The sequence below is a fragment of the Falco rusticolus genome, chromosome Z (assembly GCF_015220075.1).
Source record: "Falco rusticolus isolate bFalRus1 chromosome Z, bFalRus1.pri, whole genome shotgun sequence".
Classification (NCBI taxonomy): Eukaryota; Metazoa; Chordata; class Aves; order Falconiformes; family Falconidae; genus Falco; species Falco rusticolus.
The window spans coordinates 29,974,881-29,988,645 of NC_051210.1; the positions used below are offsets into that span (position 1 = coordinate 29,974,881).

General features: G+C 40.8%; 1 protein-coding gene across 1 annotated transcript in view; it reads left to right on the forward strand.

The window, feature by feature from the left end:
* The window catches only part of CPLX1 (complexin 1), a 115,855-nt gene extending 103,486 nt beyond the window's left edge, over positions 1 to 12,369 (forward strand). The window contains exon 4 of the mRNA XM_037374377.1: positions 7,474 to 12,369. Coding sequence (XP_037230274.1) covers positions 7,474 to 7,671 — 198 coding nt within the window. The 3' untranslated portion in view covers positions 7,672 to 12,369. The remainder of the gene's footprint in view (positions 1 to 7,473) is intronic.
* Positions 12,370 to 13,765: the final 1,396 nt, after the last annotated feature.

Consider the following 13,765-nt stretch of genomic DNA (forward strand, 5'->3'; position numbering starts at 1 on the left):
CACATCTGCATCTGGTCTGTTTGTGTTGCAAGTGGAAAGGCACATGTAGCCACAGGGAACTTGTGGGGAGATGGAGCCTTAGGTGAGGTAAAGGACTCAAAGGACAGCAGCCATGTCTACAAACAGCATCTGCAGGAAACCTGGCTGAAAAACTGACAGTCCCCAGTCAGATGGCTTGGGAAGGTCTGTTCCAGTAGAGATGAGGCACAAAGCAGAAGCTGCTCATATATCCATATGTCTGCCTTTGCACCTAATTGCCCGCTTCCCGAAGTTTTGTTGTCCTCTTTTCTCTCTGTCTGCCACCTGTCTCTTGAGTTGCATTCCTTCTCGGCTCACATGCAACTGAACAATGTAATTTAGGACTGCAGTTTCCTCGTTGCCTTGTTCTTCTCCATTATTAATCAGCCTTCTTCCACTAACACAGACCCCACACGCCACGCCCCAGACAGGGACTGGAGACACCCAGCACTCTCTCTCTGACCTTTTATTCTCTACCACAGCTGGAAAGTTGCACACTTCCCCATGTGGCATGTTGTGATTCTTTATTACTCTTCATAAAGCACAGAGACTATCCAGGATCAGCATGGCTGAGCTACCTGAGGCAGTCTGGGTAGTTCTAACTTTGTATCGCAGAACTTAAATGGATAAATTGAGGGACAAAAATAGTGTCCTCCTTTCAAATATCTTAAAAGCCCTCCACAGAAGTTTTCTTGGGACTAATCCGCTCCCCCTCTCCATAAGAACTCCTTGGACATCAAGCCAGGGATAAATGAACTGACCAGAAGGACAAGGAGACCCACAAAAACAAACAAACAAAAAAAGAGACATGAATGAAATCAAGAGATCCCTAATATTGGGGTGGAAGAAGACCCAGTGCACATTACTGGGACAAGTCCACATCCAAGCAGGTCTGTGTGCTCAGAACAGAGTCCTTGGGACTTTGGGTTTCAGCACTGTCATCTCCTGCAGCAAAACCCTTCTCTCACTCTGCAACATCCCCAACTCAGGGGTTTGAAGGGAATAGATGTAGGGGAAGAAAAATATGCTGTTTCCATTGCCACATAAACACACAGCAGCACTCTCACCACAGAAAGATCTGTGAGCAATGCTGTGGCATCAGTAAAAAGACAAAACCACAGTCCATCTCAATGGCAGATACTTTCCTAAGCCTCTAGCTGAACACTGCCTTATTGTCACCTAAAATTGAAGCCAAAAATGTGCTTGGCAGCCTGCTTAGTCACAGAGAGACCAATGAAATTGTGTAAAAGACTTCAGGCTTGTATATATTAAATACATATGGAGTCTTTTTCTGTACCACAGACTCTCACAGTTGTAGAGCTAAAGGTCAGAGCTAAACCCTGCTTGTTGCTCTCAATTTGTTTCAGTCCTACATATAGTTCTGGCAGAAGGTTCCATGAGGTAATGATGGAAAGATCTTAATTAGGCTGGTATTCTCTTTGGTAATGGAAGAGAAAAAAACCCCAACAAACCACCAACCGCAACTCAGCACATATAATAAATGAAGCCCAGAAGGACAAATGAAAGATAAATCTTTTTTGCAGTAGCTGTGTCTTTTCAGTTTTCCAGATTATTTTCTTTTAAAAAAGTCATTTCAGAAAGAATCAGGTTGGACATGAGGGGAAGTATATTATTGTAAAGGGTAATCAAGTTCCAGAGCAGGTAAGAGTCCTTCATCAGCTGAGGTCTCTAAGAAAAAGACTGGTTCGGGTCAAGTTAACCCTTGAGGTGGAAGGGTGGGCCAGTTGCTCTCTCAGTGTCTTCTCTAAGCATATGCTTTCAAGTCTGGCTGATAATTTTATTCTTTCTTTATTGTGTTGTGGATTGGAATGTGAATTAAATTTAATAGTCAGGGATGTTTAAGAAAAGAAAAGGTCTCCCCTTAATTAGTATATGAAGCAGGATAAGGAACAAGCACTGAAGTCTCTAGGTACCTTTTGAAAGCTCAGATGGTAAATAAAATAGTAATTCCAGAGATGGCTATATCTGCCACACCTGTTCAGTACTACCAGCAGCTACAAAAAACCACAGGGGAGAAAAGTTCTCTGAAGAGAAATGTAACCAACATCATTCATAAACCAACCTTTACCCAGAAACTAAAGCTCAGTGTTAGCTAACATGCAGTATTATTTCTTGGGATGCAGACTGAAAGCCAATTTTAAGCTCTCAGAGCATCTTGGGAGGGAAAAGCGTTTCCAAAGTGAAAGAAAAGCAATGTTTTCAGCTGTCCGCAATGAAAACAACCAGTCATGAGCAATGCCTAGCACCATGGGTGGTGCACAGCTGTGTGGCAGGGTTCCTGTATACATACCTCTAGATTTCCATCACCCAGATGCAGCCATAGAGGAAGAGACTTAGTTGACAGCTGTTAACAGCCACAGAAAGTGCTGGCCAGACAGGTCTACCTAGGGCGTGCTGTTGCATTATAAAATTCCTGCTATCCAAACCTGCATGAGTTTAAAATAACAAGGCACTACAACTTTTACTTGCACCCACTGCCTGCTGTAGGCTTCACATGCACACCCTAAGTCAGATGAACTTTGCATTAGTCAGACTTGTGAACACACCAAGCTGGCCAAGGGAACAGGTTTCCTTTCTCTGCTTCAAGGACCTTTGTTTATCTTCTTTACTTGCCCTGCAGCTGCAAGCCTGAGCTGCCAGGCAGCTGTGCAGTACTAAAAGCACCAGTCCTCATTCCATGTTTATCCAGGTATTAGGAAGGAAGAAAAGTGTGCAGTGAAAATACCCAGTCATGAAAGAAGCTTTGACTATGCAAGGTATATACATAGCTGTATTTAATACTTTATGGAGACTGTAAAATGTTGTAGTTCAATCATGACAATAGCAGATACAATTCTGTAAATAACAGTAATTATCTTAGCAAGTAACTATAATAAATTTAGCAGCATAAAATCATGGTAAATATTAGTAGCATAATGTTATGGTTATTGTGTTATGGTAAACCCAGCCTGCTAAGGTCAGGAAGACCACTCTGTTGGTCTTTTGAATCCCCAAACAGAGTATGGGAGTACCAGGGGCATCCTGCCTGGCACGTTAATGGAAAAGACGTTCACCTTGGAGGCAGTTCATTTTCACTCCAAGATCCTCTGCACTGATAATCTCCTGCTGGTCCCAGCCTGAAATCTTTGAATTGTCTTTGTAACCTCCACAAAACTCCTTCTGTATTTCCTTAGCTAGTCCAGATAAATCAGTTGTTGTTCCTAAGGAGTCAGTACTAAATCTGATCTAAAGGTAACCACTCACACCTTGATTGCAGCTGTCTTCCTGGACAATTTGTTCCACAACTGACCCATAGATCAGCAGTTATGTCTGCAAGTGCCTTAACTGAGGTGTTACTGCTTTAATCATTCTGTGGCCTAGATATTTACTAGATAGATAGGTTCAATTTTAGCAAACAATGGTTAGCTCATCATAAGAAATGTTAACCATATTTTTGGTGAGTTGACATTTTAGCTGCAGGTCCAGCTTCACTCAATAGTCCTTGACACTCTTACTGCCATTAGAGTTAGATTGAATTACCAGCATGTTTCTAGATCATGTACTTACTTTGGCTGCCGGTTGAAAGCAGAAGGAATAGGGAAGGGAAGAGATGGGGAGGAAGTCGATGGCATTGCGAGTCTAGTCTTTTCCTGACATGCAGTTGGTGAGCGTGGGGTATACCAAGGGCCATGGCATTTTTTTCCCTACTCTTTCCATCTAATGAATCAGGACTCCAGCCTGCTGGTATTTCACCAACATGTGGTCCAGTGAAAACAATCCTTATGTGACTGCATAGTAATGACTTTAGGACCAGCAAGGTGGCTCACGTACTTAAAATGTTTCAGTAACTTGTTGGGTTAGGTCCATGATTCTGCATTATTAACTATATGGTGGCATGAGCAAAGGCCAAGCAGATAATGATACAAATACAGCCTCTGATATTAAACTTTGGGGTGGACCTTAAAAAAAAATGAAAGTGTTCTCATGCTTCATATTTTTTGGAGGTAATGCAACATTTCCCATCCTCAGGAAAGCCAGAGTACCAAACCCATCATTTTTAGTTGTATTTTTTAAAAGTATTTGTTGACTTCATCTAAAAGGTTTCATGTGAAGACACTAAGATTTTTAAGATTTTGCTCATATTAAGACTTTTTGTTATATAATTTGATTTCCTCTGAAACAATTTCAAACATGAAAAATGCTATTTTATTCACCTATGAATCATCATAGCATTATATTTTCATTAATATAAAGCATTACAAAATAGCACAAAGTTTAAATGATAACACTGATTCCTCAAAACTGATCCTTTCTTGTAAAAATTGTTTTTGATGCAATGTCATATTTCTCCAAGAGAAGAATAATTCTGTCCAAAATAAATTTATGTTTGGGTTTTGCATATGTACTAGGGGGAAATGACTCATTTCCACATGTTGTAGCATCACTACAGGTAGGAACCACGAAAAATTAATATCTCTACTTGGCATTTGTAAGCTGGAACAATAGAGTCTGGTTTTCCTTAATACCCTTTTATAGTGAAAAATCTCTTCCCAGGCCATGTATTGCTCTGTTCTGCAGCTGTCCCGTAAGACTGGCCATGCCTAAGGTCTGTCTACAGCTGTGCAGAGGGCACTCAGCAGAGGCTTCCTAAGGAGATGTGTTAGCACATACTGACAAGTACAGTGCTAATTCCTCCATATAACCTTTGAGCTTCCCTCTGTCCTAGCACACAGGAGCACTTGAGTGATTGTTTTCCACAGTTTCCAGTGGCCTGGATGTTTGTTCAACAAGTTCATGAGCTAGAGAATCAACCCCCCAGGAACTGACACTTATTTTTGAGATGGAGAATTTGAGAGCATGAAGGGGACCTGTGTGCTACTATGATTTGTGTTGTCTCCACTACTGCTGTTCTCATCTAGCTGGAAAAGGAAGGTAAAGGCTGTAGATAAATTACACTAAGAATCACCTAGAGGAATCTACCTGTGACTTGAGAGGGAGAGACAGTATCACCCAGCCATACAGATTGTCCACAGCCTAGCAGTATATGTGATTCCCCGTGCAGTGGTTGCTGACCCTATGCTGGATCTTCTTTGTGGTTGATGTTCAGCCCTGTAACTACAAGTTGATTAAATATTTCCTTTGCCTCAGAGGTGAATGAAGACATCATTTGTTTGGAACATCTCTCCCATGAAATCTGGTGTGACTGGCATCCATTAGGTATAAAAATCTTAAGACAAATGTTCTTAATGAGCATTTTGGCTTGAAAGAATTGACTTACAGAACCAGGGATTTTTGAAGTTATTGGTTTCAACCTTGCAGGCTGTCATCCTAAATCTTAATGGTGATGGAGAAAGGAAGAAAAAATGCTGCCTTTGCTCAGAAATGTTTAGGATTTTCTTGTCAAACCCAAAAGCCCTTTGAAATCAGAAAGTCATGACAGCAACAATGCATTTTTTGCTTTAGTGGTAAACAGTTTGGTCTATTCTTAATGGAGAAAACAAAGAGAAAATAATGAAAAGAGCATCTACTTCATGTCTATTCGGCAGTACCATACTATCGATACTAGAAAATACTAATTATTTTGTACCAACATAATTCTTTGATACTTTTGAAATCATACATAATTTTCAAAGTTTTTTTCAAGCTTCTTTATGCAAGATATTTTTCTGGCCTTTGCATGAGTTTAAGTTAGTTACTTTATGGTTTTGATATTCTGAGAGCCATCTTAATTCCGTTTGGTGCTTTAATTAAAATTTAGGCATAAGTAAAGGAGTAGCTTTTACAGAGCAATAGTTTTGAAGTTGATGGCTGCTACAGCAAACCTGAATGCCTTTCCTCTTCCTCACAAAGGTCAAATACCTCTCTAATATAGCTGAAGTGAAACGATTTTAAGTAATTGTGCAGGTGCTTGTGAGGTCACTGGTGGCTGACGAGCTGATAAGCAGGAGCTGGCAGGTGCGAACAGACATAAAGGTGCCTGGCTAGAAATGATCGAGAGGAATGTTCCCGCCAGTCTGGGAAACGTAAGCTTGGGGACCAGAAGCATCCTTCCAATGTACAGCTGGACACTGAGAAATGGAACATCTCCTGAGACTGCACTGATGATCACAAAATCAAGAAAGTTTAACCTCCATTTGTCATCAAAGAAATGGAAACAGTCTGGGAAATTTGAATTGGTCTGAATAAACAAAGCAGACCTCTGAGCAACCTGATCTAGTTGAAAATGCCCCTGCTCATTGCAGGGCATTTGGACTAGATGATCTTTAAATGTCCCTTTCAACCCAAGTAATTTCATAATTCTGTAATATAGAGGGTAGTTTGCAGGTATCCTAGTTGCTGTAGATTTGCATGTGACAGTTTAAATTGATTTTTCTTATCATATATCACCATAATCTCCAAAGTTTCTGTGCAAATACTTATGGAAATTGCAGCAAAACCTGAGAATTACTGAAATGTTTGAAGGCTAAGGAATGATGAAGATCGGTGGTGCAGAAATTGTTTTCCTTGGACATGCCTTCAAACTAGCAGTTGGAAAGAAAGTCCCAATCATTGTGGGAGCTGAGATACTACAGCACTTCTGTCCCTAGTCTGATTCACTCATCCACATCTTTACTCCTCTATTAAATCTAGCATTATGAATATAAAATAATAAAATGAATTTTTGGCTACTCATGTAAAGTCTTAGTAGCATGCCTTTAATTCTTAACGGGCTAGGGAATTTCAATTATCTGAATTTCTACTCACAGGCTTAAGGGTGTTTCTCTTCAGACAGTATGAGTGAGCTTTACCCCCAGATGTACAGAGTTCAGTGTGCAAATACAGACAGTTTCTCATGAAGGTTTATTTTCACTAAGAGGTGTTCCTGTCCACCTATACCAAGAGAATGGGTATGAGGTTGTATAGGATATCTCCCACATGAGAATATCTAAACCAGTCCTTTTCATTGCAGTATGCTTGTCTGTCCTATCCTGTTTGCTTTCTTTTGTTCATAATTACTTTTTTTCTTGAAGTTTTGCCATATCCATTAACCTTTACTATAAAATGCTGCAGATGGAATTTCAAAATCATTTCACATGATGAATTTGAGCAGCAGACTTGTTAACAGAAAAAGAGAAGGATCAACACCAGTAGAATACCATGCCAAAACTTAAACTAACCCAGCTAGCATTGTCTTTGCTAGGCTCATGGCTGTATAGTCCCGAATTGTCTTCTGTGCTTGCTTCTGAATGATCTGAGCAACTGACCATCTTGTCTTGTGAAAGCTGTCCATCCACTGGGATGTACTTAGGAGTGAGTTGTTAGGATGGATAATTTGGGTGTCTGTGTAAAAGACCAAAAGCAGAATATTAACAGCGATGTTCATACTGCAGAATAGAAGGCACCATGTGTGGTGGCTGGCTTCATCAGTCATCCTGTTCAGTGGGTGACTGGCAATGTGTTCTCTCTCCCCTGCAGTATGGGATAAAGAAGAAGGAAGAAAAGGAAGCAGAGGCCCAGGCTGCACTGGAAGCTAATGCTGAAGGAAGTCTGACGCGCCCAAAGAAGGCAATCCCTCCTGGCTGTGGGGATGAGGAGGAAGAGGAAGAAGAGAGCATTCTAGACACAGTCATCAAATACCTACCAGGGCCTCTGCAGGACATGTTCAAGAAATAATACCTGCAGGCTGTTAGATGGGCATAAACAGTACTGCAAAGGATTTCTCTTTTGCCCAATGGGGATTTACAATCTTGCCATCCATCACGCAGCTCTCCCCACCTCTGCCCGTACTGCTCACTAGGAATCCCTTTGCTTCCCATTCCCTTCTGACTGCCTCTCCCTTCCCTCCACCCCAAGACTCATGCATTCCTTTTTTGTACATAGTCACATCCAGTAGATGCCTCTGAATGGATGTAAAGATTAAAAAGCTGCAGACTACACAACTTTTATTATAAGCCATAGTACTATGTATGTTAAATAAGGCAACTGTACATTAAGCATAGAAAAGGAACAACCTCACATGCATTTCCATCCAAAGCAGGAAGGAGTTCACTGAGTGTGAACAGTGGCCTCTTTAATTTTCTTTAATTCTCTTTTTATTATTATTGATAATAAAATCAGTCATCATAATTATAAATGTTCTTGTTGATTGGCTTACACTAGCCATTTGATGTTAGGCACATCTGCCCTTGGAAGGAATATCTCAGTTATCCCACGGAAGCAGAGCTTTTCTGTTTTAATTCCATGACTGGCATAAGTAAGAGATCATCTGTAAGGTAAATCATGCATGACTTAACTGACATCACTCAGACCTGTTCAAGAAGTGAGTCATCTGCCCTCAGATGGTGGTAGAAGTTAAATGCCTCAGAATCTAAGCAAGACTCATGTTACTTTGGGAATTAGCCATACACTTAGCTTGAAGGAGCAGATTTGGTCATACGGTTGCCATACAGAGAGCTGAAACCACAGGAGAGTGCATGTTGCTGTGGTAGAGGACCTCTTCAACCCCTTTGAAGCCAATGACCAACTACACAGGCTGCTCTGATTAACTAACTTTCCCCTTTCTGCCCAGTGCCATATTCAGCTGTCCCATTCCCAGCAGTGCTTACAGAATGGATATTTGGGTTCAGGTATATTGTTGCAACTGTGACACGCCCACCCCTTCCCGCAGTGTGTGGGAGAGTGCAGTGGTCTGAATGTTAGCCATGGCCCTGGAGATCCAGAAATCCTGAGTATGCCTGCTATGTATCATGCTAAATTGCTGCATTGCCTTGATGAAGACACTTATTTTTCTGCCCCACCCAGCTTCTCCAACTGTGAAAATGTGGGTTCCAATCTCTACCTACTATAAAGGCATAAAGTGAGGATGCTTCTCCATTGCTGTGCAGGAGCTAATTGATATTGTAACAGTGTGTTACATCCCTTGATGCTAGCAGGGTGGGAGGAAATCTCTCTCACTACTATCTTTGTTGCCTTTCCCAGACACAGATACAGAGGGCTTCTCAATACAGCACTGTAGGTATTGAGTAACTGCATAAGATAAGCCAAATTCCAAATTCTACTGGAGATCTTGGCTTGCTAGTACATACACAGACTCACATACATAGACTCATTTTGAACACAAAGCCTTGTGATCAGCTGTCTGGCTTGTCATATGAAGAGCTGATCCTGGAGTTTTTGCATTTGGCTAGGTCTCTGTAGTTGCTGTTGTGAGAGCATCATGCTATCTCAGTCTCACATAATCTTGTCAGAGAATCGGGGTTTGTGTGGCAGAACTAGCATAGCTTGTCATGGAACAAAATTTTCCTAAGGACATGGAAGAAATTTGGAAGCAAATACATGCTTTCTACTGACCACAGAAAGGAAAGCAATCTCAGACACTTCATTATGTACCTAAATTAAGCATCTAACTTCGGTGGAACTTCTTTCATGCACTAGTTCAGTGGAACTGAGTTAGGCAAACATCTCAGAATGAGAAATTTTTAAAGATAACTATCATCTTTTCAGGTAAGCAGAAGAAACCTGCACTATGGTTAAGGCAGTGAGCTTGTGAACTCTGTGCCTTTTAGCAGCATCTCTCATAACAGGGAAAAATATTATGAAAGAGAAGAAATATGTTTATTTTGCCCTCCTCATCCAGTTCTTGTTCAGGTATGATAGTCCTTGCTTCTTTACAAGTGATTTTAGCCAAGGTGGAGGCTGAGGAGGTTTGGCTGATCTACAAGTCAGAACCAGCTCATAAATGTGCAACTTATTTCCAGCTGGATCTACAAATAAGGCATGTTCATTCATGTACAAGCTGCCTAAACTTCCCAGAGGAAAAAGAAGCCAGGTTTTGCTTTTTTGGGTAATCTTCCCAGAGGAAAAAGAAGGCAGGTTTTGCTCTTTTGGGTAATGTCAGTGGTTTTTTTCCCTAACTTTTATTTAAAGCAAGATAAGTGTACCCCCCCTATGACTTTAATGGCCCAGAGTACTCTTTATTTCTGAATCAGTGCTTGGGTATAGCATAGCAGTGTTGAGCAATTTACCTTTTTCTAGGGAGAGTGTCCTACTCACCCCATGCAAATTCAGGAACTAGTAATCTGAGTCTATTCAAGTAAACCTCAAAAAACTGAAAACTCTTCTTCTGTCACAAAGGCGGCAGCTGTATTTGATGATCCTGCCACAAAGGGAATTAAATCCAACACCCCTGAAAGCTAAAAGGCAGAGGCTGGCTCTTTGCTTCAGCCACTTATTGGTAGTGAAATCTAACCCAGATCACACTGACACACTGACATCAATACTTTTGAAATGTTCTGACTAATCTCTGTGCCCTGCATCTCATAATACATAAGCAGAACCAGCAGAAATTGTCCCTACTAAAAAAAAACCACATCCATTCATATTTTCCCCTGGCCTTGTGCTGGAGAACTCTGCAAACAAACAAAGAGGATGAACTCATTTTGCTTTACATTGGCCTTTTTCTACCACTTGCCTACTGACCTTTCCCTAACCTCCATCATTGACTCACTTCCTCATCCATCCATATAGTGTTCCTGACACAGAATCAGAATTTTTCTGCCTGATGTCCTTGCAGAATTTTGCTGCCAATTGTTTATTTTCACACACCACCTCCCTGGCAGCCTGATATGCTGTGTGTGCACATATGTGGGGAAGACAAGGAAAAGGGAGAAAAGAGGGAGAACAGAGAAAAAGGATGAGTGATTGGTATTATTTTTGCTAACTGTGCTAACTGCCTTAGCAGCTGAGTGATTGAATTGGCAGATCTAAGTTGGATCTTGTGCTCAAATTTCATAAGCAAGTACTGCTACCCCTGGGCTCAAAGCATTAAAAATACTCCTTTTGTGAAATGAGCTTCATGAGCATCTTGATCCAAACCCTGAAGAGCGTCATAGGAATTCTGTGCTGAGTTTGTTAGGCTTCATGCCAGGCTCACAGAGCAGGAGGGAAAGGGAAGGTAATTTATTAGATGTTGTTTGCTGGGTCTTTTTCATTATGGGAGCTGCCCAGCCCAGCCATGTCTCCACTTCGTACCTCAGCACTCCATATCCACAGCAGCCCTTTCTCCATGGACAGCAGAGAGTTCAGCCAGGTGTAAGCTGGTATTCCCATTCTAATTTCCCTTTTCTTTCAATAAAGGAACATGACAGATCTACCACAGGTACTGCACAGGTTTTGCTTGGCTTTGCCTCACATAACTTTTGGCACCTTGCATGCATTCTGGACCTCTCCTCAAGTCATTCTACTGTCCCCAAAGTGCCTAAGCCATGCTGAACAGACTTGAGAGCAGGCACTCTCCCCTCCCTTCTACCCACCCATTTCTCTTTCCACTCTGAACTGGCAACATGGGACACAGACACCTCTGGCTCATGTATGGATGTGAGAAGCATTGTCTCAGACATTTTCCCCCTCAGCACTCAAGCAGATGTCAAAGCACTTAAACAAGACCAAAGAGAAGCATGGTTCATTGTTTAGATTCTGAATATCTCCTTGTCTTTCCACGCCATTGTTTTATTTGTATCACTGGTCTATTCAATCTCAGGTATATGAGGTCTTTTGTTTTTTTAACTATTTTTTATTTATACAGAAAGGTTGGTGGCTAGACACTGCAGCCAGTTTCCTTCACAGCTCCAGGACCTTACTGGTTAGTAAAAAAAAAAAGTCAAAGGGCCTCCGCATTTGGAGGGTAAATGATTTAGTTTGCCATTGACCTTGTGAACTCACATTTCTATTTAGAGAAAGCCATATGAAATCAGACTGCAATATTAATTATGAATGCTACTCTTGTGTTTAAAATAAATGAAACAAAATATAAAATCATGTGCTAAATCACTTTGGCATTCCTCTGTCTGTTTCTAGTACCATGCGTTGGCTTAGGTCCCTCCCAGACCCTCTCCTTCATCAAGAAAGACCATACCAATGCTGCTGAATACACCTTTTTGGCAAGCTTACTGTGCTAGAATAAGCATTGTTAGAATATAGCTGTTGTGACCTTCACATAATGTCTTATGTATCTGAAAGTTGTATCTGTTCGGAATATATGTTATCAAGGTAACTGTTTCTTCATGCATTCAGTTAGTAAAATGTTTTGGTACGGTCATTTAAAAATTGCTTGTTTTCTCTCTTTCTCTCTCACACACAGAGAAAAATTCAACTTAGCCATGCATTTTCTAGCAGAAATGCTCCCCAGCTTTCTTTCAGATGCATGCAGTACTCTCCAAGCAACTAGAAGATAATCTGAAGTAGAGACTTTGTGAATGTGGATTTCGTTTGTTATTTGCCTGTTACTTTTTCCTGCATGATGTGGGTAAATGGTATTATGTTCTTTTAAAATGGAATCACAGCCAATAAAAAAACCAGTGATTTCATACACATTTTTGTATTGCTTTCCTGTGAAATTCCTACCAAGCTACACTTGGAAATCAAAGAATGTATGCTGATACATAAATAGAGTGGTAGTAGAATCAAGGAGAAACATGGCTGTTATTTGAATGAATATGTTCTTTTTTGTCAAAAACAGTGGTGAGGTTTGACATCTACAGCTGATTCTCAAATTTGAAATAAGTTTTGCTATTACAAATTAGTTTTCCTTAGGAAGAGCAGAGCAACATTTCATTGAATGAAACACAGGAATCTAGCTATGGTTTAGTGAGAATATGTTTGGATCTTAAACCAAAAATGGTAAAAAGCTGATTTGCAATGACATCAAATATGTCTCTGGATCCAGAATTTGTGATATATACAAAACTGAGTGGCAAGCTACACACAGCTAAGCCTCTTGCTCAGGGATAAATCAGGAGTTGTTACATTCAGCATAAAAGCATTGCATCATGTTAGAAAAAGGAAGAGAAACAACCATACCTCCCATAGGAAATGCTGATACCCATTCCCCTCGGAAAGCTCTTCCTTATGCCACTGCATGGTGATATTTTGGGTTTTTTTTTTGATAACAGAAGCAGCCACAGGACTGTCACAGAGATCAACCCGTATTATTTACATCCCATAGCATCTACTCAGACTTTGAGCCTAGCACTGCTAAGGCCAACACATGCTAATGCTTCTGCAACCTGTAAGTTCAAAGGCAGGCTCTTCATTTACTCAGAGTTCCAGGTGACATCTGTGTTTGAGGAAGATAACTGGACAAGGAAGCATTTTTCATTGGATCTCCTAAGAACAGCCAGTTCAAGGGAACCAAATAATCATATCAGATCAGTGTGGTGGGGAGACAGGGTACAGATACCAAAGAAGGAAAGCAGGTGAGTTTGACAGTCTACATTTTGCAATGGAGGTAAATTATTCTTTGGAAACAGCTTCTGCCTTCTAATTAAAAAGATACAGAAGGATAATTCTAGTGGTTAACCTGGTGCAATCTACATTTTCCCACTTTAAAAGTATGCTTTGTCAAGTAAAACATTCTCCAGAGGAGAACAAAACAAAAAGAAGTCAGCAGGCACACCGTGAGTGGTTCTGCACTCCAGTTACAAAGGTGCATTACTGATCTACTTCTCACACAGAGAAGGCTCTCAGCCTTCACTAACAGCAATGGAGGCACAGACTACACGCTTGGGGCAGATAATAAACTTCTAAATGAAAAGATGAGTGCAATGATAATCACCATTGGTTGTGCTGAGTAAGTCCATTGTAATGGTTTAATTTCATTTTCTTCTATGGATGATCTAGGCCTCATAAAACTTCCTTTGCAATTGGGACTTGAATGAAGGCTACTGGACAATGCTGGCACAGCGTCGTCCTATGTAGGTCCCAGGAGGTA